This window comes from Neodiprion lecontei, chromosome 7, assembly GCF_021901455.1.
Source record: "Neodiprion lecontei isolate iyNeoLeco1 chromosome 7, iyNeoLeco1.1, whole genome shotgun sequence".
NCBI lineage: Eukaryota > Metazoa > Arthropoda > Insecta > Hymenoptera > Diprionidae > Neodiprion > Neodiprion lecontei.
The window spans coordinates 23,116,383-23,141,130 of NC_060266.1; the positions used below are offsets into that span (position 1 = coordinate 23,116,383).

The following is a 24,748-nucleotide window of genomic DNA, read 5'->3' on the forward strand; positions in this document are numbered from 1 at the left end:
TACAACATATCTATTACATTATACATATGTACGTGAAAACCCTACATATTCGTAAATTAAGTTATCGATCGAATTCCTCAGGGATTGCCAAGCAGGCCCGAATGCATCGTTCCAAGCACCCGAAAGTTTATTTTTGGGCATTTGGATTATAAATTTATATTATTTTGGCCCGAAGCCCAGCTGGACAGACGAACGAATAGACAGCGTCGAGTTCTCCTCGTCCCCCCATCGTCTCGATAATTATTGTTGTTGTTGGTGTTGTTGTTATTATTACTGCCAAATTTTCGCGAGTATTTCCAAGGAGCGTTGATACATGTATCGATGATATAACAACAGCGAGAATAACAATTTTCATTAAAATCAGAACAGCTGTGCATAAATTATGAACGAAATTTTTGAGAAATTGTTTCTTTTTGGTGAATCGAAGGATCGACTGTATTTCACAATTTCACATTTTAAATTAAAATTTTTTTTTTAATTTTAAATCTAAAGAAATTTAGAGTCAGTTGAAAAAAAAGAGAAAATTGATCGTTTTATTATTAAGAAATATTCTCGCTTAGGCCGAAATCTGTCGAAAATCTCACGATCTCTGACGAAATTTCGAGACCGATAACGAAATCTCTAAATATGATCCGTGAAATCGAAACAACAGACCAAAAATCGACCAATCGTGAGGTGCGTGAAAAAATATCCGGCAATTCGATAGCATCTGTAATTTTCAAACGCACTTTACTCGACAGTTTTGTGGCATTAAATATTATAAAGAAAAACATATTATACAGGTAAAAGTTCTTTATATCTTTACACTTAAAATTCAGATTCTAGGATATAAATTTGTCCGTGTTACCTCCTGCGGTAATTATCGTTACATATTTGTAGAAAAATTGTCCATAACGTAAAATGAAATATGATGAATTATCGCGGCGCAGGCAAGAAATCTGAATAAGAAATCTGAAGAATTGTTTTGGCGCCATTTGTAGAAATACTCGACTGATAGGTTGGCAACGCTGATATATTACATGCAATTTCGTCATAAAAAATTCGTGCATTCTATTTGTATATATGCATATATGTGTGTGTATATATATATATATATATATATATAGGTAGGTATATATAATATAAGCACTTTCCAAACGTTACGCTATCGTCGGCTAAAGGAAATATTTGAGTGTACAATCTCCCGAAGCATGCCCGTCTAGTAGTGCACTCAAGGATCTATACATAGATCACATATTCGGATCACAGCCTCAATTTCGGGGGTCGCGGTTTATAAAACCTCGTGAGATTCTCAGCTGGTTCGATTTTCGACGGATGAAGAATCTCTCCTCGATTTGTTGACGTTATTCTTCTTCTGCAGGTTTGTTGTTTAATTTTTTTTTTATTTTTTTTTTATTTTTTTCTCAAGGTAGCCCCGAAATGACTCTCGAAAAAATTACTGGATATTTGCATTTGCGATAAAATCTCGCGGTTTGAAAGATTAATTTTCAATGAAATCGAATCAAAATTTACGAAATTGACGATTAAATGTCATGATTTCTTGACGGTTTGATGAAAATTTAGGTGATGATATAAAATTCTGCAGGTTGTCATTTTCTCCCGAGTTATTAAGTGCGGTAACAATTTTTAACAGATGCGATAATTTGGCGGGACGCGTTTTCTTCTTTTTTGTCCGAGACGAGAGCGTATCTGGATGTGAAAATCGGGGAAGCAGTTGATTTACGGATTTCTCGTTTAACATACTAACTTTAAGGATTTGATCCATAAACAAATATTTTCTTACATTTTTTTTACGAGGATATTCGAACGACAGGGTCGAATTTTTACACATGGTTAATTAGTACAAGGTTTCAAGGAGTTTTCGTTTTTTTTTTATTATTGATGAATATCCATTTGTAACAGAATTATTTTTGATACAAATGACTAATTTTTTCAAAACGACGTGGATCGAATTTTGAAATCTATTCGTCCGATTGACTTGAAGTTTGAACAAGTCCTTGATTACAACATTTTCTATAGAATCACCGGATGGTTTTGAAAAGTGTTCATCAATTTGTTAATAGGAAACGATAACGGTAGCGTTTTTTTCGACGAAAATCGCACGTTTTTTTTTCATCAGCTCACAAATTTCAGGGTTTTCCAAGTTTTTTAAAACTATTCGGTAATTCTATAAAAAAATTTAATAATCAAGTACGTGTCCAAATTTCAAGTCAATCGTACGAATAGAATTTGAGATTCGACCCACGACGTTTTGAAAGAAACACAGTTCTTTGTACTAATAATAATAAATCCGTTGTCAATTGACGTTATTCAACAAAAGAAGAACTGATATTTCATAAAACGTCGTACAATTATTATGTGCAAAAATCCTACCCTGTTCTTCCGATATCCACGTGAAAAAAAGAGGTAAATTTTGTAAATCGACGTGTTTTTATTTTATTTATTTTATTTTTTTTTCAAATCCTTAAGCCAGTGACCAAACCCAGTTTTACATTTACGAATCCCGATGATTTTCCGTTGTGATTTTTTGCGTTAAATTATATTGCAGATGCGACACAACGTCGTCTTTGTCGGAGTTCGAGTTTGATATCCAGACTAAACACGCGACGCGACGGGGCGTCTTGGTAAATACATCGTTATTGCAAAAATATGTTTTGATATAATAATTTAATGGGGCGCCTGTCGACGTACGGATTGCATTGCTTAAATTGCAACGGATAAAAGCGTCTGATGCTGTTTCTACTTATGCTTTTTATTCGCATTCTCTTTCCCGTGCAGCGTATCATCGGATCGCCTTGAACTCGAACAATTTCAGTGCTTTTATCATGTTTCATCCTTTCGTTATTCACCGCGCAGAAATTTAGGACAAGGCTGCTCATTATCGGCCAAAAGTCGATACCTTTTGACGACTTCATAACGAGATAATAGTCGATGGTTTAGAATTTTGCAAACGATTTTAATTTTAATTGAAAATTCAATAAATTTCTTTTTTCAATATACTAGTAAATTCCATACAGATTATGCAAAAGTGCAATACGTGGTTTTTAAATTGAAAACGCACGAAATTTACTAGAATTTCAATTACTTCGAAGCAATTCGAAGTAAAGGATCGATCGATCTCTAAGATTTTGTTTAAATTTTCATGTTTTCCAATTTATGCACTCTTAAAAGTGTCTTCTGAAAAAATAAATACTCAACGTACGATTATTTTTTATATTGATAAATTAATAAAACAGTGTCGACATTTAACCTACCAGTTTTTTTAATCGTGCGTTCACTCTCGTATTTTCATATTATCATATTTTCATCCGAAACGTGATCTCGCGTACAATAATTTGGAAAAATCGATCCACGGAGTGTGTGTAAAAAATCGAATTGCGCGGAGTAAAATTATACCTAATCCAAATTTAAACATCGCCTTTCTCACGTGGAAAAATGAAGAAACAACGGATATAAGGCATTCCGAAGGAATTTCGTCCGCCAAGACGCCGAAGCGTCGCGACGCCGGCAGCTTGACGCAGGTGTTAACTTCCGGCGTCGCCCACCAGGTGGCTACGTCACTGAGGCAAATTTTCTACCCTCCGCTTCGCCCCTCAAATGAAACTATACACTCTTGGTTGATTTAAATTTAGAACAACCGCAGCTTTAATATGCTTGTCTATGTATATCATAACTATAATAATACCGAAAAAAAATCTTTTAATTTTTATTTTTGTTTCTCCCCGCGAAATGTTATTTGCATTCTTTTTTTTTTTTTTTATTTTTTTATTCTCGAGGAAAGGGAATTGATTTCGAATAGGTTTTTTCATTTTACCCTGAATAATATGGCATTTATTATAAATCATCTAAAATTTATTAACAATAGATCGATTGATATACAGAGATTACTTGGAGATTTGAGCGGATTTTTTTATTTTTTATTTCTCATGATTTGTTCGTTGTAAGATAGAGAGAGAGAGAGAAAAAGAATAATGTATACATATCAGGGTGGTTTTTATTTTTTTAACTTTTTTTCGTTCTCTCAGCTTATAGCCTCAAACGAAGTCTCGTGAAACCGGAACTCGTTAGCAAAATTCTAAAAGCTGACTTATCCGGTTTGAATTTTTCCGAACACTTCAACAGAAATATCTCGTAAATTATACAAAATTGGGAAGCTGTTTTTGGTTTCATTTTGTAGATAATCAAGTTTTGTATATGAAAGTGGGAAAAAAATCAACAAAAAAACTAACTTTTCGAAGGGTACGTAACAAAAAAAAAAAAAAGTCGAAAAAAAAACCACCCTGATTATACACTTATTCGAGTCTCGTAAAAATTTATTACACAATTATTTTGCCGTCTATTTATTTTTCTAACATCGTTTTTGTTTTTTTTTTTTTTTTCTTTCTCACCTCTCTTCTCTTTCCCCAGTTCTCTAATCTAGCCTCGAGGTCGGTCATTTTCATTTCGTCCCGTAACGCGAACAACTATATTCACGGTATCACATACACATAATATAAAATGCGAGTATATACCGTACGACGTAGACGACGTCCCGTTTCAGTTTACCGTACGTTTGGTAGCTAGGAAATAATCAGTTCTGGTATGTGTATCCGAGGCATACACACGCAGTGGTGTGTATGCATAAGGTGCGAAAAGCAGAACCTCGCGTTCCAAAAATAGACAATATATCGTACCTTTTATCGGCAGTTTATTATTATAATCGCGGTAAGTTTGTTCCGACAAATAAATGATAACGCGTCTCCGGTGTATGTACGTATAACCTGTGATACGATATGCCGATGCATAATAATAATCAGGAATCGGTGCACGTTGCATGTATATTGCGTTATGGTTGAGTTGAAAAATGTAGGTGTCCATTTTACATAGTTTTCAATATTCAATTGAATTGGACAAATTTTTTTTTCGTTATCGTTTATCAATTTTTCACGTAACTCATTCGTTGTGGTTTTTTTTTTCTTCTTCTTCTTTTTGGTTCTTTTTTCTTATTTTTTTTTTTTTTTTTATTTTATTATCGCAGACCGACTTCGAAACTCGGGATTCAGAAGAGCGATAATTGAAGGGGAAATAAATGGTTAAAAATTGAAAATGCAAATAGGAAACGCGTAGTCGGATCAAGCAATAAAGCCGATGAAATCTTTCATCTCAATGACCGACGATGATAAATTGGTCTTATGCAACACTGCAGGCTCATATATGCGAACCGATGAACCGATTATCCTCGTCACTAATTACGTCACAGTAGCGTTAATGATAAGCCGATAAAGAATTTTCGAATTACGCAACAATTATTGACTGTCAGATCTATTGTATTTGTAGTATACCGATCTTGATATTAATTTCATTCTCACTAAGATACATTAATCAGGTATTTCGACATATTTGAGGAATTGCTGTATAGATAGAAACTGGTAAGCTAAAGTCCAGTCAAAATAGGTCCGAGTAAAAAATATTCGGGACACGGTGGCGATTTTTTTTGTTCAGGGATTTCCGACTCTCGGGAACTGAAATTCCATGTAATTTTTGAGTTGCACAGCCGGCGTTTTGGGAAAATGGTAAAATTTGACGTTTTTTTTTGCGTTTTCCTCAAAAACTGCTATCGATAGATAAAAATTGTCTTGATCATCGCGTAGAGTGGAAAATTCTACACCGAATTGTGTCCTCGTATGTCGGAAACGGAGTCTCGGATTAACGAGCTGAGAAAAAAGAAATTCTACTTACTTCTGGGGAATTTTGGTTAAACAATGTCTTTTTTTTTAACTCGTTAATTCGACTCGGTTTCCGACATATCGGGACTTAATTCGATGTAGAATTTTCCGCTTCACACGACGGTCAAGTTATTTTTCATCTATCGATAGCAGTTTTTGTGAAAAACGCATAAAACATCGAATTTTAGTGTTTTCGAAAATGACGTCAGACTTAAGTTTTTGAGGCCCGAAAATCCCTGTACACAAAAATTCAGCCGTATACCGATTATTTTTAACTCAGACTCATTTTGACTGGACTACTAAACAGACACGCTAAATAGAGGGTTAAATTTTATACTGCGAAAAATCGCTTCGACTTGGCGAACCGTTAAGTAATTTCTAGTGTGTAAGAAATCGGTCTTATAAAACGGAAGTACTGCGACCCGTGAATAAAAGTTTCGAATTGGCAAAGGCGATAGAGCAAAAAAAAAAAAATATATATAAAAATGGTATACTTAGGTCTGAGACAATTTCCATCTTAGAAAAAAAAATAATTCCACCGTATTCAAATTAATTTCTCGAATCGGGTAAATCGGTTGATCCGCATCGATGATTGAGGAGGGTTTAAATCAAAAGAGAACCAATCATGCGTGAAACAGGTTACGTAATCAGATTCAAATTCCCATTATTTCGCTTCGTGAATTGCGGAAAATTGAATTGGCGAACTTGAGATCTTCGCGTAATAGAAAAACGCCGACTGAGCGAGAATAATAGGTGAGGGGAAGCGAATATTAAAGTGAAGTCTGCGAGTGGTTGTATTATCATCACGTTCAAGTGGCCCGGCCGGAGGAGAGGCGGTTTTCGCGCTTTTCCAGAGAAAAGAAAATCAGAGAGAATCGCTGACTCGGGATCTCGTTAAAACGAATTGAGGACAGCGTGGTTTTTTTTTTTTTTTTTTTTTTTTTTTAATTGCTTTTTTTTTTTAAATCTTCTCTTCCCACGGAAAAGGGATTTTTTTGCGCACTACGATACTTTGGCCGGATTTTTTCGTAACTTTGGATCACGCCCCCTAGGCGGTATTATATTTTATACATACATACTGTACATAGACGTGTACATAATCTAGGTATACAGGCAAGAATTTAAGTGCTATTTCGAAGCAGGTGCAGCCCGTTGAAGGCTACAAATATTATTGTTACCGAATCATTTTTTTTTTCTTTCTTTTTCTTTTCTTTTCTTTTTTTTTTTGTTTCGGTCTCTTTCTTCTCTTTTCTCTTTCTTCTCTCTCTCTCTCTCTTCCGTTTCTCGCGGTTTCCCTATGGTAAATTCAAAGATTACGCAACGGCAACGAACTCTCGCTTTTTTATACACATTTTCACATTCACCGGTTTCATATCCGAGTGATGTATAATATATATATATATACGTATACCTTATAATCCTCGCAGAGGCGAGACTGGATTTCAAAAAAACGGAAACGCGGGGACGGAGAAATGGTAAAAAAATAAAATTCTTTATCACACAATTTCGATAAACATCCTAAGAGTAATCTCACTCACAATTATTTGTTATTTTATTTCTTACAACAAAAAAAAAACAAAAAATCAAAATAAAGAAAGATAAACACACTCCCTGAAAATTTCTTAAACAACGTTTCGTTCAAACAATTTATTGACAACTCTTGGGCATTATTATTATTCAAATTTAATCTTCTTATCGCCTTTACTGTGGTTTATTTTTTTTATCTTATCATATAGTTCATCAATATTGTTGACGACGCTCACTTTTGGTTGAGAATATATATATATAGTCAGTACATCCTTAATAATAAGTAACTCTAAAAAAAAAAAAAAAACAAATATACATATGTATATATACATTTGCAAAAAATGGTGAAAAAATTAAACGGTTCGAAATCCACCCTTAAATAATCCACCATACTGCTAATAACATCGAAAATCTCACCGTTTCTCGCTTTCCGTTATGTTTCACGTTCACATAAATTTTTTCGCGCGATAGATCATAGTTGTGGAAAAAATGTTGCGACGTGGCAAATTTTTTTTTCGCAAACGTTTTCACCTGCGTGCGTGCGCGCGTGTTCGAGGCGTGCGGAAACGCGCCGGCGTCCGAGGTTTTGGCTTTCTCGGGCTTGTCTCGCGTGTATTGCACTACGCAAGGCATCGATCAACCCCTCGGAGTAGCAACGCGCGAGCGTCGGGACGCCAGTCGACGCGTCGCGACGCCTAGAAAGTAACGAAGGTTCGCCGGTCCCGTTGAGTTTTTTTTATTTTTATCATTTCGCCGTTTGTTCTTTCACCGTTTGCGGCATATTTCAAACTTCCTCCCGCGTTTGTCGACATTTGTTTTTTTTTTTTTTCGCGCTGTTGCGATATTAGTCGAGCAAAAAAAAAAAAATAGCAAGAAAAGGAATAGACGAATGAGAGAGGGAACGAAGAAGCGAAAAAATAAAACAAAACAAAAAATAAAAAAGTAATCAACGAACCAATGCAAGGTATAACGATGTAGGAATTCCAAGATTCGTAAGAGACTGAGATATAAAATAAAAGAAAAAAAAAAAAAAACTAAAAATACGGCAATGAAAATTAATGATCGCTTGCGAAGGTGGAAAGTAAAAAGAAAACACGTCGTCGTGCTGTGCGCAAAAGTAAACTTGGTGGCAAATTTTGATTAGCTAATTCAAGTATAGGGGAGGAAGGAAAAAAATTTACAACTTACGTTGCTGCTTTTTTTTTTTTTTTTTTTTCATCGACTTCCGCAAAAAACTTTGTCACAGCGCTCGTTGCGTTGAACAATTGACGATATTTGCGTGTGTTTATATGCAAGTAACATTAGCGTATGTATATGTGTCGAATGTGTACGGATTCGAAGTAACTTGTTGCTGTGCAAAGTTGGTTAATCCATATTTCTGTCTATAACGCGTTACTGTAAAACATATACACTATGTGATATTTACTGAAATTAGATTTCAGAGCATCGTTCTTTTGCTGGTTATTTTTCTTCTTCTTTTTTTTTTTTTTTTTTTTAAATATTCCAATTCCGCGTTATCGATCGCAGATTGAGGAATGAAAAGATTTGGCTGAAAATCGATCGGTACAAAGTTTATTTTTATACGCGGATAGTGAATATTGATTACGTAAGAATTCGATAGCGAATGAATAAATGATGAGGCAGAGATCGATGGTCGTTGGTTGAAGGATGAAAAGGAGCTGGATAAGTATAGCGAAGTTTTGATTGAAGCCCCGGTTTCGTTATCAAATGAAAACTAACGACTCTACTAATTTTTATTTGTATATACAAGCTATAAAAGACAGGTTATACACAAGCGAATAGTGTTAACGACTTCGGAGCAACGCGGATCATCCGCGTGTGTTCAAGGATCAATTCAGCTGTATTTTCATCCGATTCTTTTTCAATACCTGTTTGCGTATAACGATTCATATGTAACAACATGTTTCTTATTCTTCGACGATTTTTCAACGCCTCTATTTTCTTTTTATTCTCCTGCCGTACGCGACGTGACAATTTTTTTTTTTTTTTTTTTCGTCTACAAACCCGAGTCTCGCTGTCCAAATACACGTGTAAAAATGAAAGAATCGACCTCGTTTCGAAACGTGTATTTTTTTTATCTGTTAGTTCATTTCGGTTCTGAAATAGTTCAATTTTTCTTTTTTAATAATTAAAAGGCCAACAACTCGTCGACGATGAATATTAACTTTCAGACCCTCGCGTGAACGTTGATTTTTTTTTTTTTTTTTTAAAGCGCGGTGCAGCGTGTACAAAAAAATAAGAACAAACATTTTTCACAGAGTTTCAGATTTTTTTCGATCACGGATTTGATTTTTACTGATCCCAAAAATGTGAAAACACCATTTTCGAACGAATAACCCCAATTGATTGGCTTTAATTTTTTTCATAAATTCTTTGTTTAGCAACGAAAGTTTTTAGATCAAGGTGAAAGTGGGCAAGATTTTGGTTTACAAGCTGTAAAGGCGAAACAAGTAATTGAAATTTCAGAAATATCGAATTTAATGTAAATTTAAATAATACAAATTCATATTTAATTTGATTTTTCTCACTTCTTGCATTTTTTGATTTAGAAACTACACCAAGCGTAACAAGTAGTTGAAAAGTGAGGAAAAACGTGTGAAATGTAAATTTTTGTTTTCAAAACATCATATTCAATTTGATCTTTTTAAACCAATGGCTTGACACTTTCATCCTGGTTTAAAAAAATTTTGTTTTTTAACAAAGAATTCGTGAAATAAAATTAAAAACTAATCGTTTAGGACTGTACATTTGAAAATTGGATTCCTGCATTTTTGGGAGCACTAAAGGGATAATTTTTTCGTACTCTCCGATCTACGCCATACTTAAAAATAAAGAAAATAATTGATAGTAAGGGCCAGACGTAGGCCGGTTAGGGGTGTAATGCCTCATGTATAGTTATATAATAAAAGATCAATAAATCCAAGATGCTCGAGGCTATCGTAATACCAGCCTACACGCTGTGTCGTTACAGGAAGTCAAGTCGATTCACGTAACATGACAATAATTATCAGTCGTTATTATCCAATTGTACATAAGCCGTTAAATAATTCATAACTACATGTACTCTGAATTCCGACAAACGATAACATATTATAATTGATTTCAATCGCGTTTTATTCCATCCGCGATAATTGACAGAATTAAAGAAATAACCGTCAAGAACAATTTCTTTACAATATACGAAAAATAACAATATTCCTGAAAATTCTTCCGTCTCTCAAAACCGTGCAAAAGAATCCTTCAAAATATATATTTATAAAAACTAGTTCTCTACATGTTCGTAAGAAGAGAAAAGAAAAAAAAAAAAAAAAACAGGAGACGAGTAATGAGGAATAAAAAGAAAAAAAGATCGAGAATGAGAGAGTAATTGCGGGGGTCGGGAGGGTGGGAGGAGAGTATAAGGAATAAAATTATTTTTTTAAAACGAAGCAAGAAAAAGTTGGCGAAAGAAAATTAGCGAAGGATAACGATGCCGCGTATTACAAGAGGGTCGGGATGAGGCGAAGGGTGGTAAGGGAGGGCGGGTTTGGTGGGTGAATCAACCGAATTAGGATAATTCAAGTGGAATGGGGAAAAGCTTGGAGCTTTTCGAAGCACAGGTTGCGGAGGGCGTTAGTCACTCGGCTAAATATATACCATCCTTGGGTGGACGGAGGGGGAGGGAGGAGGGGGTGGTTTCCTCCTTGGTTTTCCACGACCAACACGCGCGATTTTCACCTACTACACTATCGCGTACCTAGAGCTGGATACCAGTTTCACCTACAAACGAACACTAACATCGACGAGCCTCCTCTACGAATGAGAAAATTGAGAGATATTACATGCGAGGCGGGGGAATAAAGGTTCTTCGATGCGAGGTCCGCGGGGAAGGCCAGCTTAGTTAGTTCGGAACGTATCAATCTGAACGAACCCCGCGAAACTGGATTGCAAACCATACCAACTTCCGCTCGTATATTTTTCAAACACGAATTGTAATTTTTTTGCAGCAGTGATTTTTATCTTAACACACGTGAATTTAGGGATTAATAAAATCCTGACGATACTCGTACGAATACGAAAATTATTATTGTTATACGTTTCCACATGTAATCGCGAATCGTTTTCAATTTTTTTTTTCTATATTCTATGTATGTATTAATTTTATTTTTTTTCTTCCGTAGATCGCGGATTTAAACACCGAATGAATTTTCATTAGGAACGAAAAGATATTCGATCGGTTTTTGTTGTGAAACATTCGATGACAGTAATTTCGGTATTCAATGAAATGGAGAATTTTTTTTCAGAGTTATTTAATTGAACGGTGAAAATTTTTCGCGATTTCTTCACTTTGACCAAATTTTCTGCTCCGGTAAAACGGTGAAAAATTCTGGGAAGTAAGTGTGCTGCGATATTCGGATTGTTGAAATATCACGGATGTCGAGGTTTGAACGAGCTGAGAAAAACGGATCAATTTTAGACGAACGATTTCCAAGTGTCCGTAAGAGTGAAAATAGAAATCAGAAATTTGGTCGAAGGAGAGGAATTATTCCGCTGACAAGAATTTTTTATAAATGATACAATTTTATCTTTTTCACGATGTGAAGTCGAGAAGCTCTTATAAAAAATAATTGGTACCTAATATTTTTAACGTGATTTATCGAAACTGCGATTATTCTTGTAATCTACGCGATAATATTAATTGAAAATTGTTCCAAAGCCGGGCGCCGAATTTACGGTGAAACTGAACGACTGTCCGATACTTGACGCCGTATTACAGAAGTAATTTATCGGTTTAACGAACAGAGCTCCGCTCATCTTCCGACCGTTTGTTTAAAGCCCGTTTAAAGTCTAACGATAAATTATCGATCAGCACACATAGCGAAATTCGCCTAAGATTATCGAATCGTCGTTGGGATTTGCCGGTGATTTTTTATCGTACAATTTTATCGTTTTTAAACTTGTTTAAAAAAAAATCCGCATCGAATGCTCGACGATTAGATTAAATAAATATTAACAAAATCTCGAGAGTAAAAAATTGTATCCAATTGACAAGGGAACGATTTGCCAATCGCATTGTTCCGTCGCTATTTACGTATTGCGGGTGTGTATATTTGAATAGATCAGGTCTACGATAATATTATCGTGCGATTGCTTGAGCGACGAATTTCATTGTCTGCAATCCGATTGAACCAGAAATTGTTTCGGTGGCGAATAATCAGCGGCGATTTGACGCGTATTTTGTGAATTTAGTTTGCAACGCGCCGATCGTTGGATAAACAAATTGTGGAAAATCGAAGAGGGGGGGGGGGTGGAGAGGAGAGCGGCGAGTATTCGTGAGATAATAATAGAAGAACAGAGGCCTGCCTAACGATGAGAATGGGAGGAGAAATAACAGCGGATATAACGCTGAGTTTAATCTGACACGGTGCGTATTGTGGAAAAATAACGAATAAATAAAAACAAAAACAGCAACAAGTTGCCAATCAGTGATTATGTGACGAGGAATCGCGGGATTCAAGTGCAACGCTTATACTTTGGGATGAATTCTCAGGCGACGAGTTACGATTTCGGGTGTGAAGTTAATTATCGCATGTTCGTTTGTTATAATGAAACGTCGATGGTGCCGTCGAACCGTTGTGAAATTCAAAATAGGAAAACACAGTGTTGACAATGAGTGTTGGACGCAGGCTTGCCAGTCAGCCTTCGGAAGATAGCGAGGATAACGAGAATGTCACGAAACGAGTGGTGGGTTCTTTATGCTTTCCAATATTCTCCATCTTTCTCCTCTTCGTCTTTTTATTCTTCTTGGAATTTTCTGCGATTGTTCGGTTTTTTAAAGTTTCGTCATCGATTTCAACGTTCTTTAATTCGTTTATTCCCGACTCAACCGTGATGTTCACTTTTTTCTTACCTCAAAAGCGGGAGTAAAGTGACATGTTATTCCCTCTTTACTTTATTCCCCTCATCTGCGGGGAAAATTCTTTCTTTCCCACTTCAAACCGCATCTCTTTTTATTTTTATTATAAGCTGTCAATGATATTATAGTTTTTAGATTGATAGATCACACTTATTCGTAAAAGGAAAATACTTTTGAGTCAATAATGTGGCCAGATTTGAGTCGGGAATAAGGTTTCATATATATGTAACACAGGAATAAAAGTCAATCAGTCGATTTGTAACAATCTTCGACTTCGTTCCCTTATTGCGTAATCTACTACTTTTCAAATATCTTTTTCAACGATAATCTCCAGCAACGAAATTTCCGTCTTCGTTTCCTTGTACTAAAGAAAAAAAACAAAGAAAAAAAAAAAAAACAGACAACATTTTTTCTATCGTACGAAATCAACGGATTGAAATTAATTCTATTTACTTTTAACGTATGTACATATCATTTATCAAAATAATTGATTCAAATGAATTAAGTTGAGCTGCAAAGGTTAGAATTAGTTGATTTTTCTGATAAACGTACTAATATAATAATAAAAAACCAAAAGAAACCGATTAAAGAATGGTGCAGATAAAAATTTGATTTCTACGTTAAAGAGATTGAGTAAAAAACGGATGTGAAGAAGAATTTTGAAAAAAAAAGGCAGAAACGACGCGGCTCGTCGGTTTTCCTTACTATTCGCGTTTTCGTAAATTCTGCAAAGCGATCCTCTTGGCAAAACTGATTCAATTCAAATTGACACGTCGCATATATTATTTGGAATATTACAATGTCTGCGAGTGATATAAATAAAATCGAGTATCGAGCCTAGTCAAGGCTGTGATGTACATAATTTGATAAAACTCAATTCGAAAAGACGATTCGTTTATGCCGGATGATTATGGGTGTATATATATGTGTATAATATAACAATAAATACACGTGTACTCGTATAAATGTCATAAGCCGGCTTCGCACGAATGCTCATCACGATCATGATCATACCCTGATGATAAATGCCAACTTTTACTACGGTCAACGTTCTAAATTTACCATCGGCATCAAACACCACTTGGTATAATAAATTCAACACCGTTATAGAAATTCAAGGATAAATCGCAGCTCGCGCGGCTTCCGCGTCTTGTTGAATGCTGCATGAATTTTGTATACGCGTATACGTAATATACATATTTAATTAATTTCCAATTTCTGGCTACCTTCGATTCCGAACGATTCTTACGGTCCTTTCCTTTAATTTCACTTATTGTTATCATTGTTTATATTTTTTATTTTCTTCATTTCCTTTAGTTCCGACGCGTAACAATTATTATTAATACATGTACTAAGAATGACGAAAAATAATCGATTTTCGATTGATCGTTTTATTTTTTCAAACTTGATTATTTTTCCTCGCAATACGTATTTGTTTTTTACTCCTGTGAACGACGCGATGCGATATCAATTTACGCGATCAGCGTATCAATTATTATCATCGTTTTACTTACTAAGTACTTGCTTGATATTAACAAGCGAAAGATAGATGAATATATTTACTCGAAATTGAAAAATATTTTGAACGAAATTGTAAAGTATCAAAAAAATTTTCCGCTATCAAGACTGAGTATTGAAATGTAAAAAATTTTGATTTCAAACGCACCGTTTCAAACAAATCCGAAACAATCGATTAACCGATTGATTTTTGCCGATTAGATCGAGTCGCGTTGGATTATTTTTTTGGACTCAGATAAGAGTTACGAAGTTTCAGGCGATTGAAACCTAATTTTCGAAAATTCCGACAAGTGTGTAAAATTGTAGGTTGTGATAGTTTCAATTTGCTTGATTCTCAAACTTACGTTTTTCCAATTTTCAAGTAATTCTAATCGTACGTGGCGTTAAGATTGTTTTACACATTATAGTTCTTATCAAAAAATGAATCCCATGAGCGTGAATGTGACAATTATTACGCGGATAAATGTTACTAGAGTGTGAGAGGTAAACCGATCAATTTATGCGCAGCAACGTTGCTTATTTAGAACGACCTCCTACGGACTTGGGATTCGAAGCGTAGGCACGGAGAATGGCTATATTTGGCCGAGGTTTCGATCAATATTAATATAGATGCGATACGCTTTCGGAGAATCTACCATACGCGGGGAAAATATATCCGGCTTTATAACTGACAGGCAAGAAATTCTCCAAATTTTATAGCAACGAGTTTAAATCTCCGATCTACGTACATTGGATTGTTTCAACAATAATTATAATAATAATAATTTACGATCTTCCGCCGTGTCACCCTCCAAATTATTTTTTTCCCAAACACCCTGATTCTTTTGATGTTTTAATTTTTGTTTTTGTTTAAATTTGCAAGAAAAGCGCGAGTAATGGGTGAAAAATGAAAACGTAATATTTTTTTAAACCGATTGTACATGCGACGATTTATTTTCTTCAATTCGCCGATAGAGTAGGAATAATATGTAAAAAAAATTTTAAAATTATGTTTTTTAACAATCCAATTCCACACGTTATGCATTCTTAATATTCTATAAGAGATTTTCGTAATTATCTGTTTCAGGATACCAGAACCCACGTAGTTGTCGAACTTTACGATACGGAAAGATCCTACGTCGAGGCTCTTCAGATCCTAGTCAACGTAAGCTGACAAATTTAACATCTCTCCGATTGTCGGCGAATGAAAGATTGTCAATGATTTTTCATTCTGTCGTCGTTTTTTCATCGTTGTGTGTGAAAATCTTTTTTCTTTTTTTCTTTTACGTCGCGTATTTATAGAAAAGCGATTATCTTGGCTCCGGTTTAAGAGAAATAAAAATTAACGCAACGCGGTTCACGCTCGATGAAGCTTAGCGCGTATTTTTGATAATTTATTAACAACCGCGATAACTGTTGGCATGGAAAATTGGAAGCGAATCATTTCGCGTTTTACGATATTATTACGTTTCTTCCACCCGAGGACACGATTTTTGCGTTGGATAAAATTAAGGCAAGAATTACGATTAGAAATGTGCGTGGATACAGTTTTTTTTTTTCTATTCTTTGTCTTTTTCTTTTTCTCTACGCAGTTCGTAAAGTCATTCGACCGAATAAGTACAGGATGATAAAATAAAAAAGGTAATTTTGGCGCGAGGATGAAAATATCGCGAGTTAATTTTCAACGTAATAAAATCAGACGAGATGAAAATATGAGAAAAAGGGAACGTTATCGTGTAAGAAAAAAAAAAAAAAAAAAAAAAAAAAAACATCAACAAGTTTGAAATGATTTTCATTCGATTCGACAATGACTTGATTCAAAAGCACCCAATTATACGCCCGGTAAAATTATAAACAACCGAATAAAGCCGAAAATAATCTATATACGATAGAATTTAAGGGAAAGTTGAGTCTGTTTACAGACCGAGTCTCTCTCTCTCTCTCTCTCTGATACGCGATATTATAAACAATAAATTTAACAACCATTGAGTACGCGCAAGATGGATTTCACTACATTGCTGTTGAAATTTTCCCGCGTTTATGCACGCCGAGTATAATATTATATATACGCGTTATATTGTAAACGATAAATTGGTTCAAATCTTCAAAGAATATTTGGCAACTCGGTGCCGCTGCTGCTGATGCTGCCATTAATTTTCCATATGTGTGATCGTTTGCGGAGACTTATTATAAATTCAGTGTACGATGTCTACTCGCATTGCTGAAAAAAGAGGAGTTAGGAAATATGAATTATCGGACTGTTTGAAAGGGTTAATTCTAGAACGCCAACCGATTTTCCACTTTGCGACAAACTTGCGCCGAGTGTCTCGAATTCAATTCGACGCATTCCCATAAATCCCAGTTTGGATTATCCCGTCGCGACTCGAAGGATGCAGACGAAATTATGTCTCCTCGAGTGTCGGTTGCTCGAGTTGTTTGCATTCTCGTGAAACTTTTCAGAGAATTCCGATGCCTCGGGAGATTGTTTGTGGAAAATTTAACCGCGACGCCATGCGGGAACATTTTTATTGTTGATATTCGGCTTGAAACATTATCAAAAGAATTAATGTACCTGATCGAATTTATGGTATAGTCATTTGTTCGTTAATAGTATGGATGGATTGGAGCGGGGTTGAAATACCGAATTTGAGAGTGCAAAAATGGGAAAATTACAAAATCGGAAACATCGAAATTCCGAATGATCCAAGATTTTCAGTTCCGTAAATTTCTGGCTCGGTGAAATTTCATCACTCTGACTTTTCTTTGTCTCTGATTTCTGATCTTTTTACGTTCGTAATCCTTGTCATTCTGATTTTTGATTTTTCTCATTATTTAGACCCACTCGTTTACTATGTTTTGTGAGTATATTTTAACTTTCCGAATTTTACTTTATCGAAACTCGAATTTTCGTAATCTTACATATCGGAAATGAGTCGTCGGCTTTTCGACCATTCGAAACTTTGTTGTTTCTTGAAAGTTTTATTTCTTTACTTCAAGTTTCGCCAGCAAATAATTCGGAATAAGCCGCTTTGTGAACTTTTCAAACTCGGAATTTCAACCTCGCCCCGATGGATTTAAAAAATCGGAACATCAGTTTGCATAACGCTTAGCTGAAACTGATCGACTAGAATCGAATTGAAATAGTGGTATCCTGACGTATGAAAAATGAAACGTTGTAAGAAAAATTGAAAATTCATATTTGCATGATTAGTAGAAAGAGCTTCCTCAGAATTAAACTAACGATACACTTTTGGTATTCAATGCACGATCTTGCGTCGATTCGCGTTGATTCGAATCAAAAAATATATGTTAAAAAAATTTTAGCAAATTTCACATTAACAGGCAAATATGAGTGGGAAAAATTTTAATCGCGGAGGCGGATCGTATATTGAAAAATCAATACGAGGCGAAAGACAGGATGCAGATCGGCCGCCGCCACGAGTAACGTTCGTATTCCAAGTAATATCAGCGGCGCCGATCCGACCGAGATTCGCGAGTCGTGGGAAAATAAATACGTAATCTTGGATACGCCGATGCATGCAAATAACGGTATGAGATGGAAGGAGAGAGAGAGAGAGAGAGAGAGAGAGAGAGAGAAACGTGCGTACGATCAGCGGGATATATTTTCCGAATAACTTCATTCAAACCAGCGTAATACGCAGCGGAAGTGCAGTCGGGACTAAATAATCTGCATTTCTCGAGATTTCGGCAAGTCGCGAGTTTTAACGACGATCTCGAGAAGCGAATATCGCTCTCATTCCTTTGGCGAACGTCGCGTTTCACCTCAAACTCTCTGAGCGTGAAAATTTTTTCGCGAGTTTCTTTTTACTCGACGATATTTCAAAGACCGCAATAAAAAGGTGAGGAAAAGAAAAATTAACGTACGAATTGTTATTTTGATTAACGCAGGTATTATTAGGGAAATTTCACGGATTCTTGTGTGTAGTTTTTTGATTTCATATATATATGTATAAATAATTTTTTTCCCCCACGAAACTTCCCTATTGTGAATTTCAGACGCGTATAATATAAGCTACGCCGCTGGTTTATAAGCTGGCATTAAGCCAGTAACATTTGACACGCGAGACAACTAAATACTATACTAAATTTTGAATTCATATTTGAAACGAGGTCTCACGCACGCTGAATAACCGCTCCGAGTCGAGTAAACACGCGTTAATTAGCGGAGGAATTTTGTAAATTCAAAGCTACAGAGTGAAAAAAAATAATTCACTCAATTTTATTCAACGAAACGTTTTTCCACGGCAAGGAATAACGAGACTCGCGTCTTATTCGCGGGATTTATTCGGCTCGAGGAATTCGCTCGTTGATTGCTCGATTACGGGGGGGGGGTGGAGGGGGCGGGATAATTATCAGGGATGAAACATCTCCGACGACAGTTTCAGGAGCTAAACTTGCGACTGTCCACAATCGTTAAAAATTATCGTCGTCGTTAAAAGTCTGATTTATTAAAGTGGGAAAATAATAAAGCAAGTATTGAAAAAAAAAAAAAAATATACACATATAATAATAAAAGATCGAGTCCCTGTCAAAGAGGCGAAAAATTTTGGCAATTGACAAATCGGTTGTGCATGAAATGAAGAGCAACAAAAAAAAAAACTAATAAAGGTTACCTGACAGAAAAAAAATTCACTACTTGGTTCTACTCCGAGTTCTCGATATAATTGAGAATATTGCAATAGCAGGTCTTAAGATATATATATATATATATATATATATATATATATATATACATATATTTAGATGATTTTCACTCCACGTTGCATACTTCGTTTGGTATTTGGAACACATCACGATGCCGTACTAGTGATTTGTTTTTCCAGCCTATACTTTGCGCATCATTTTGCGCTCGAAATCCGCCTTGTATAACAAAGTTATTGCTACGACGCGAATTAAAGAAAATTGGGATATACCGTATAAACCTTCGGAGGGAATTAACTATACACGTGTCATACAAGTTTTAGTTACAATCAACGCGCGAGATCGTTTGCTTGTTTTAATTGGCAAGTGAATCGTTTGTTGTTGCTGTTTTTTTTTTTTTTTTTTTATACGTTCTTTCTTTACTTCATATTTTTGTTCTTCCCCGTATTATTACCATAGAAATATTTTCAACCCACCGTGACTCACGTAAAAAGATGTTAATTTTCAGAAATATCTCCAGCCTCTGAAGAGCCCCGAGAATAGCGGCCTCGTCGATTCTGCCACTGTTGACGAAATATTTTACCAGGTAAATTACACGGGATGGAAGCGACGAATTTCTCCCATTTGTTGCATTTGTTTGTTCTCATAACTTCAAGAGAGTACCCCCCTTTTTTTTTCTTTTTTTTTTTTTTTTTTGGAACTCGCAACTCTTTTCGCAAAAAATATCCAATCACAGGAAATCGACTGTTGCGACATTGACTAATTTTTACAAATTCAATTCTCATTCAGATTCCGGCGATACTGAGTCACCATGAAATATTTCTCGAAGAGTTAAGGAAACGATTGGAATCATGGGAACTGCGACAGACTATAGGCGACGTGTTTCTAGACGTGGTAATATTTCTACAAGCCAATTGAAAAGATCCGTTTATAATTCGCGTGAAAATATCATTCGTTCAATTGTCGCACTGTTGAAAGTTTCTTTTTTTTTTTTTATTTATTTATTTTTTTTTTCTTTTCACCCGCAAACTTCCGGCACAACGTTGCCACAAATTTTTGTCAAAAAAATTGCATTGCTTCCGTAAAAATGATGGCTGAAAGCGGAAAGAAAAAAAAAAAAAACAAATAGAAAAAACGATAAACCAAGAATATTCACTAATCTATAAGTTGAAAAGTTTTTTTCACAGTGTATGGTCGAAGTCAAAGAACAGATAATCTATAGACGATTTTTACCGTGCAAATAATACTTGACTCGTAAAATTCGATAGTTTATATATGTGTGTAGAGAAAAATTGAACAAAGAATGTTCGTACATATATATTGCATACATTTAAATGACATGCGAGGAAAAACAGCGAAACAAACGAAAACAAAGGAATAAATTTTCTTCTGCAGTTCACAAAGCCCGACGTCTTAGAGACGTATACGCTTTTTTTAGACAATTGGAAATCAGCGGAAAAGGCAATAAAGTCAACGTGCCAAGCGAAACCAGCATTCGCAAGATTTCTCGAGGTAAATATGCTACGCTTAGTTTTTTGATTTTTTACGTTGCGAATTCGCAAGACTGAGGAAAAAAAAAAATACACGCCGTTTAATTGACACTGATCGAATGTTTACACGAACGTTTCAAATAATCTCGTCTAATTTCGCAGACGATGGAAAGAGAGCACAAGGGCAAACTCGGTCTGGATCAACTGCTCATTAAACCGGTGCAAAAAATTCCGCGATACGAATTGCTCATTCAGAGGTTGCTCAAGCACACTGACCAAAATCATCCCGATCACGAGCTGCTGACCGCCGCTCAAAAAGAGGTTCACGAATTAGTCGTCAAGATAAATTGCACCGAGAGGGAATCCCTCGAGTGGGAACAGCAGCAGACGACTCTTAGAGAGGTCCAAGCTCTCGTCGAAGGACTCGCAGGGATCGTTACGAACGACAGGTCAGATTCCTGCAACGATTTCGCATCTTTTTCTCTCCATTTTTTACTGTCCAGCATCCACGAGTCGATGGATCGAAGGAAAAACGATTTTGTGAAAAGGATTATTCATTAAAATGGATGAAACGAAGTGGAGAATGTTTAGCTTCATATTATTTTGCTCGTACTGTTATTTTAATACGAAAAACCAGTAATTGCAAATTTATTTCGCAGAGCATTTATTCGACACGATTTAGTGACGATAGCGTCGAATCAGGGAACGAGAAAAGAGAGAGCCCTTTTTTTATTTTCGGACTTGTTGGTGATAACGAGCATAAAGCGACGGAGCGGCACGATTAGAAAACCCTCGACGTAAGTTTTTTAAGATTTTTTGAAAAAATTTTAACCATCTTGTTGTTTAACCGCGCTAATTTAACCGTCACAGGAGTTCCTGTCCGAATAGTTTGGTCGGTCTACTCGAGGCGAATAAGTACAAAATGCTGATGAGGATAGCGCTCGACGATCTCGAGGTGATGAAAGGTAATTACTTTTTTCAAAATACAAATTTGTAATATATACGTACCGGGACAATTTCTTGAAACTTGAAAATCAACCGCGCATGCGCCAAATAATTAACTCTCATTGGCCGGCCAATTCTTCCGGCAGCGATATTCTTGTCTGCGATGCAGGAGAGCCAACCAACGCAAAATGTGTACGTTTGAATTTTCAAAGAGCGTAAGCATTAAATTCCGACCGGATAACAAATGCTTCCGAAACCTTTCCGAGTCGCTGCCTCAATTATTTGAGATTCTAACCTCGAAAATTTGTATCAACTACATCGCCGGCAGAAACAGTTTGACAGCTGAAACTCGGGTTGGCCAGCCTGCGCGAACAGCCGACAAAACTCGCGCATGCGCGGTTGATTTTCAAGTTTCAAGAGGTTGTCCCGGTATAATATGTGTAACAAAAGTTTGATTAAAATCTGCATCCCAACGCACAGCGAAAGACGAAAATCTCCGGAGAATGGCGAGGGAAGTTGATCACTTAAGGGAGGATTGCTCGACTTTGACTCAGTTGACGGAATTGGCGGCTAATTTGCACGGCGCGAAGCAGCAATTGGAGGAAGTGATAACGGACCTTCTGAGTCAGACTCAACGACAACTGGCCGAGAGGAACGCAGCTCATTCGCAACTGGCTTGCCTGGAGCTGACTCTGAACACACAGTGAGTCTGAACGCCAGAATAAAAGAGTCCGATCTTTGTTTACCGTAGATTTTCTAAAATAATTTCTTCCTCTCCGCAGAGCTGGGATCGAGAATATATCGGTGATGTTCACCAAGCCGGACAAGCGGGCGAGCTGGGAGGAGAGTTTCAACGAAGCGAAACAGAAACTGGGTGAGTATAAATGGGGAAAAAATTCGAGAGAAAATTTTTCGAGTTTCGAAAGCGGCGAATTCAGATTTTTCAAGCTGGCATAACTCGAAGTAAAGAAGTCACACTTTGACGGAGCCTCAAAGTTTCGAATGGTCCGAAACCCGACGTTCCAAGTTCCTAAAGTGCGAGAATGAAAAAGTTTTAAAATCTGAAACATCGAAATTCAGAATGATCCAACATTTTCAGTTCAGTGAATTTCTGGCTTGCTGACATTTCACCAGTATGATCTTTCTTTGCTTTGGATTTCCGATACTTTTCTCCGAATTTTGCACCATCGAAAGTTTACTTTCCGGAACTTTTCCCTGTCGTAACTTGAATTTTCGGAATCATGCATTCCGGAACTTTGAGTCGTCGGGCTTTCAGCCATTCGAAATTTAGTTGTTTCTCGAAAGTTTGACTTCTTCACTTGAAATTTCGCCACCAAGCTTTTCATTCGTAACGCTAACGTCATTCACACGTCGACAGCTCTATCGGCGGACAGAAGACCTTGTCCAGAGTTCGTTGGCCCGTTACCTATCAGAAAAACTCGCGCTGGTCTTCAGTTCACTTGCGCAGCTCCGACACTGGCCAATGGTCAAGGACCCCGGGACGTCTGGGTCTGCAACAGCGACGGATACGTTGGTCAAGTATGCGTCTTAAGCCTGACGCCGGAACCACCCCAAGTCACCTCGTGCAACGGGGTTTGTAACGCGAGAATCCTCTGCGTCGCCGGTATTCCTGCCTGCACTCAGGGGTGAGTCGATTTCCATATTTTAAATCTGGTTTATCGATGTTGAGAGTCGAGTTCATTCGCGGGATTGGGACTTGTGTAGCTGCGTAGTTCAGTCTCTGGGAAGGTCGAAAAGTCGCGTGTAATTTTAGGTACCTCTGGGACTTTTATCGATAAAACAATTTACGGTGTCTTAATGATTTACATCCAACAGATCGAACCTCTGCGTACCGAAGAACAATCCATTCGTCAGCGGTAAAAGCGGCATAAGTATTTCAGTTCAAGACGCAGATGCAACGGGTGGAAACATTCAATTGGACAGGTAAGAACAAGCTTCGCGCCAACAATCATTCGGTAATTGGAAATTTATCATCTTCGAAATTTTTAAATCCTTGAATCACGTTCGCGCTTTTCGCAGTAGTTCAAGTTCCGATGACTCCGATTCTGATGACATTCCATGCGCGGATGCCGGGAGTTCTTCGATGGGTGGTGACGTGTCGAGTTTGGAAGGGGTTGGCATGGAGGAGGATCTTAACCAGCCCACGATGTGGCTGGGAACCGAGGACGGCTGCATCCACGTCTACAACTGCAGCGACAATATTAGGATAAAGAAAAATAAAGTCAAGATCCAGCACGGCAGCAGCGTGCACTGTATTATGTAAGTAAGAAATCCGTTCTAGAGTGCTTCGTCTCTTTCGCTGTTAGGATTTTCGCATTCACTTCCATAGGCTGTGACTTCCTTGTCGATTTTACATCGTTTGATGTCAATCAAACGCGAGCGGTTAAACTCGTTTTTTTTAAACAAAAATTTGATGCACAATTTTCCGGAAATCTTGTGTAATCTTTTGAAATTTTCAGAAATCGTTTGAAATCTATGAAAATTTCCTATGTAAAAATCCTTTGAAATCCCACGAAGTCTTTTGCAATGTTTTGAAACACTTTGAAATCCCTGAAATTTTTTGAATTCCTTTGATATCCATTGAAATCCTTGTAATCTTAAAATCTTGCGAAGACTCTTGAATCTTTGAGATGTTCTGAAATCATGTGTAATCCTTTGAAATCTTCTAAAATCTTTTGAAACCCTTTGAAATATTTCAAATTTTTGAAATCCTTTGAAACATATGAAATATTGTGAAATCTTCAGTAATCGTTGAAACTTTCTTGAAATCCTTCGAAATCCCAAAAATTTTTCTTTCAAAAAATCTATTAAAATCCCATGAAATCTGTTGTAATCTTTTGAATCCTTTCGAATGCCCTAATATCTTTTGAAATCATTCGAAATCCCTGAAATCATGGTGTACGTCAAATCGACGAGAGATTAACCGCTCGATCCAACATCATCGGATGCTCGATATACGAATTGATTTCGAAAATGAACTAATC

The 24,748-nt window shown here is 36.4% G+C and overlaps 1 protein-coding gene across 7 annotated transcripts in view; it reads left to right on the top strand.

Annotated features, from left to right (window-relative positions):
- LOC107218343 (rho guanine nucleotide exchange factor 17) overlaps nucleotides 1-24,748 on the top strand; it is a 48,297-nt gene that overhangs the window by 18,390 nt on the left and 5,159 nt on the right. For 5 of the 7 annotated variants that reach the window (XM_015656184.2, XM_015656180.2, XM_015656182.2 and 2 more), the window contains exons 9-20: nucleotides 15,734-15,811; nucleotides 19,817-19,894; nucleotides 20,098-20,202; nucleotides 20,704-20,820; nucleotides 20,961-21,247; nucleotides 21,458-21,595; nucleotides 21,669-21,763; nucleotides 22,224-22,446; nucleotides 22,526-22,617; nucleotides 23,122-23,389; nucleotides 23,580-23,687; nucleotides 23,784-24,023. In XM_015656184.2, the coding sequence (XP_015511670.1) occupies nucleotides 15,734-15,811; nucleotides 19,817-19,894; nucleotides 20,098-20,202; nucleotides 20,704-20,820; nucleotides 20,961-21,247; nucleotides 21,458-21,595; nucleotides 21,669-21,763; nucleotides 22,224-22,446; nucleotides 22,526-22,617; nucleotides 23,122-23,389; nucleotides 23,580-23,687; nucleotides 23,784-24,023 (1,829 nt within the window). The remainder of the gene's footprint in view (nucleotides 1-15,733; nucleotides 15,812-19,816; nucleotides 19,895-20,097; nucleotides 20,203-20,703; nucleotides 20,821-20,960; nucleotides 21,248-21,457; nucleotides 21,596-21,668; nucleotides 21,764-22,223; nucleotides 22,447-22,525; nucleotides 22,618-23,121; nucleotides 23,390-23,579; nucleotides 23,688-23,783; nucleotides 24,024-24,748) is intronic. The other 2 variants (XM_015656183.2, XM_046744841.1) reach the window with 2 other exon arrangements.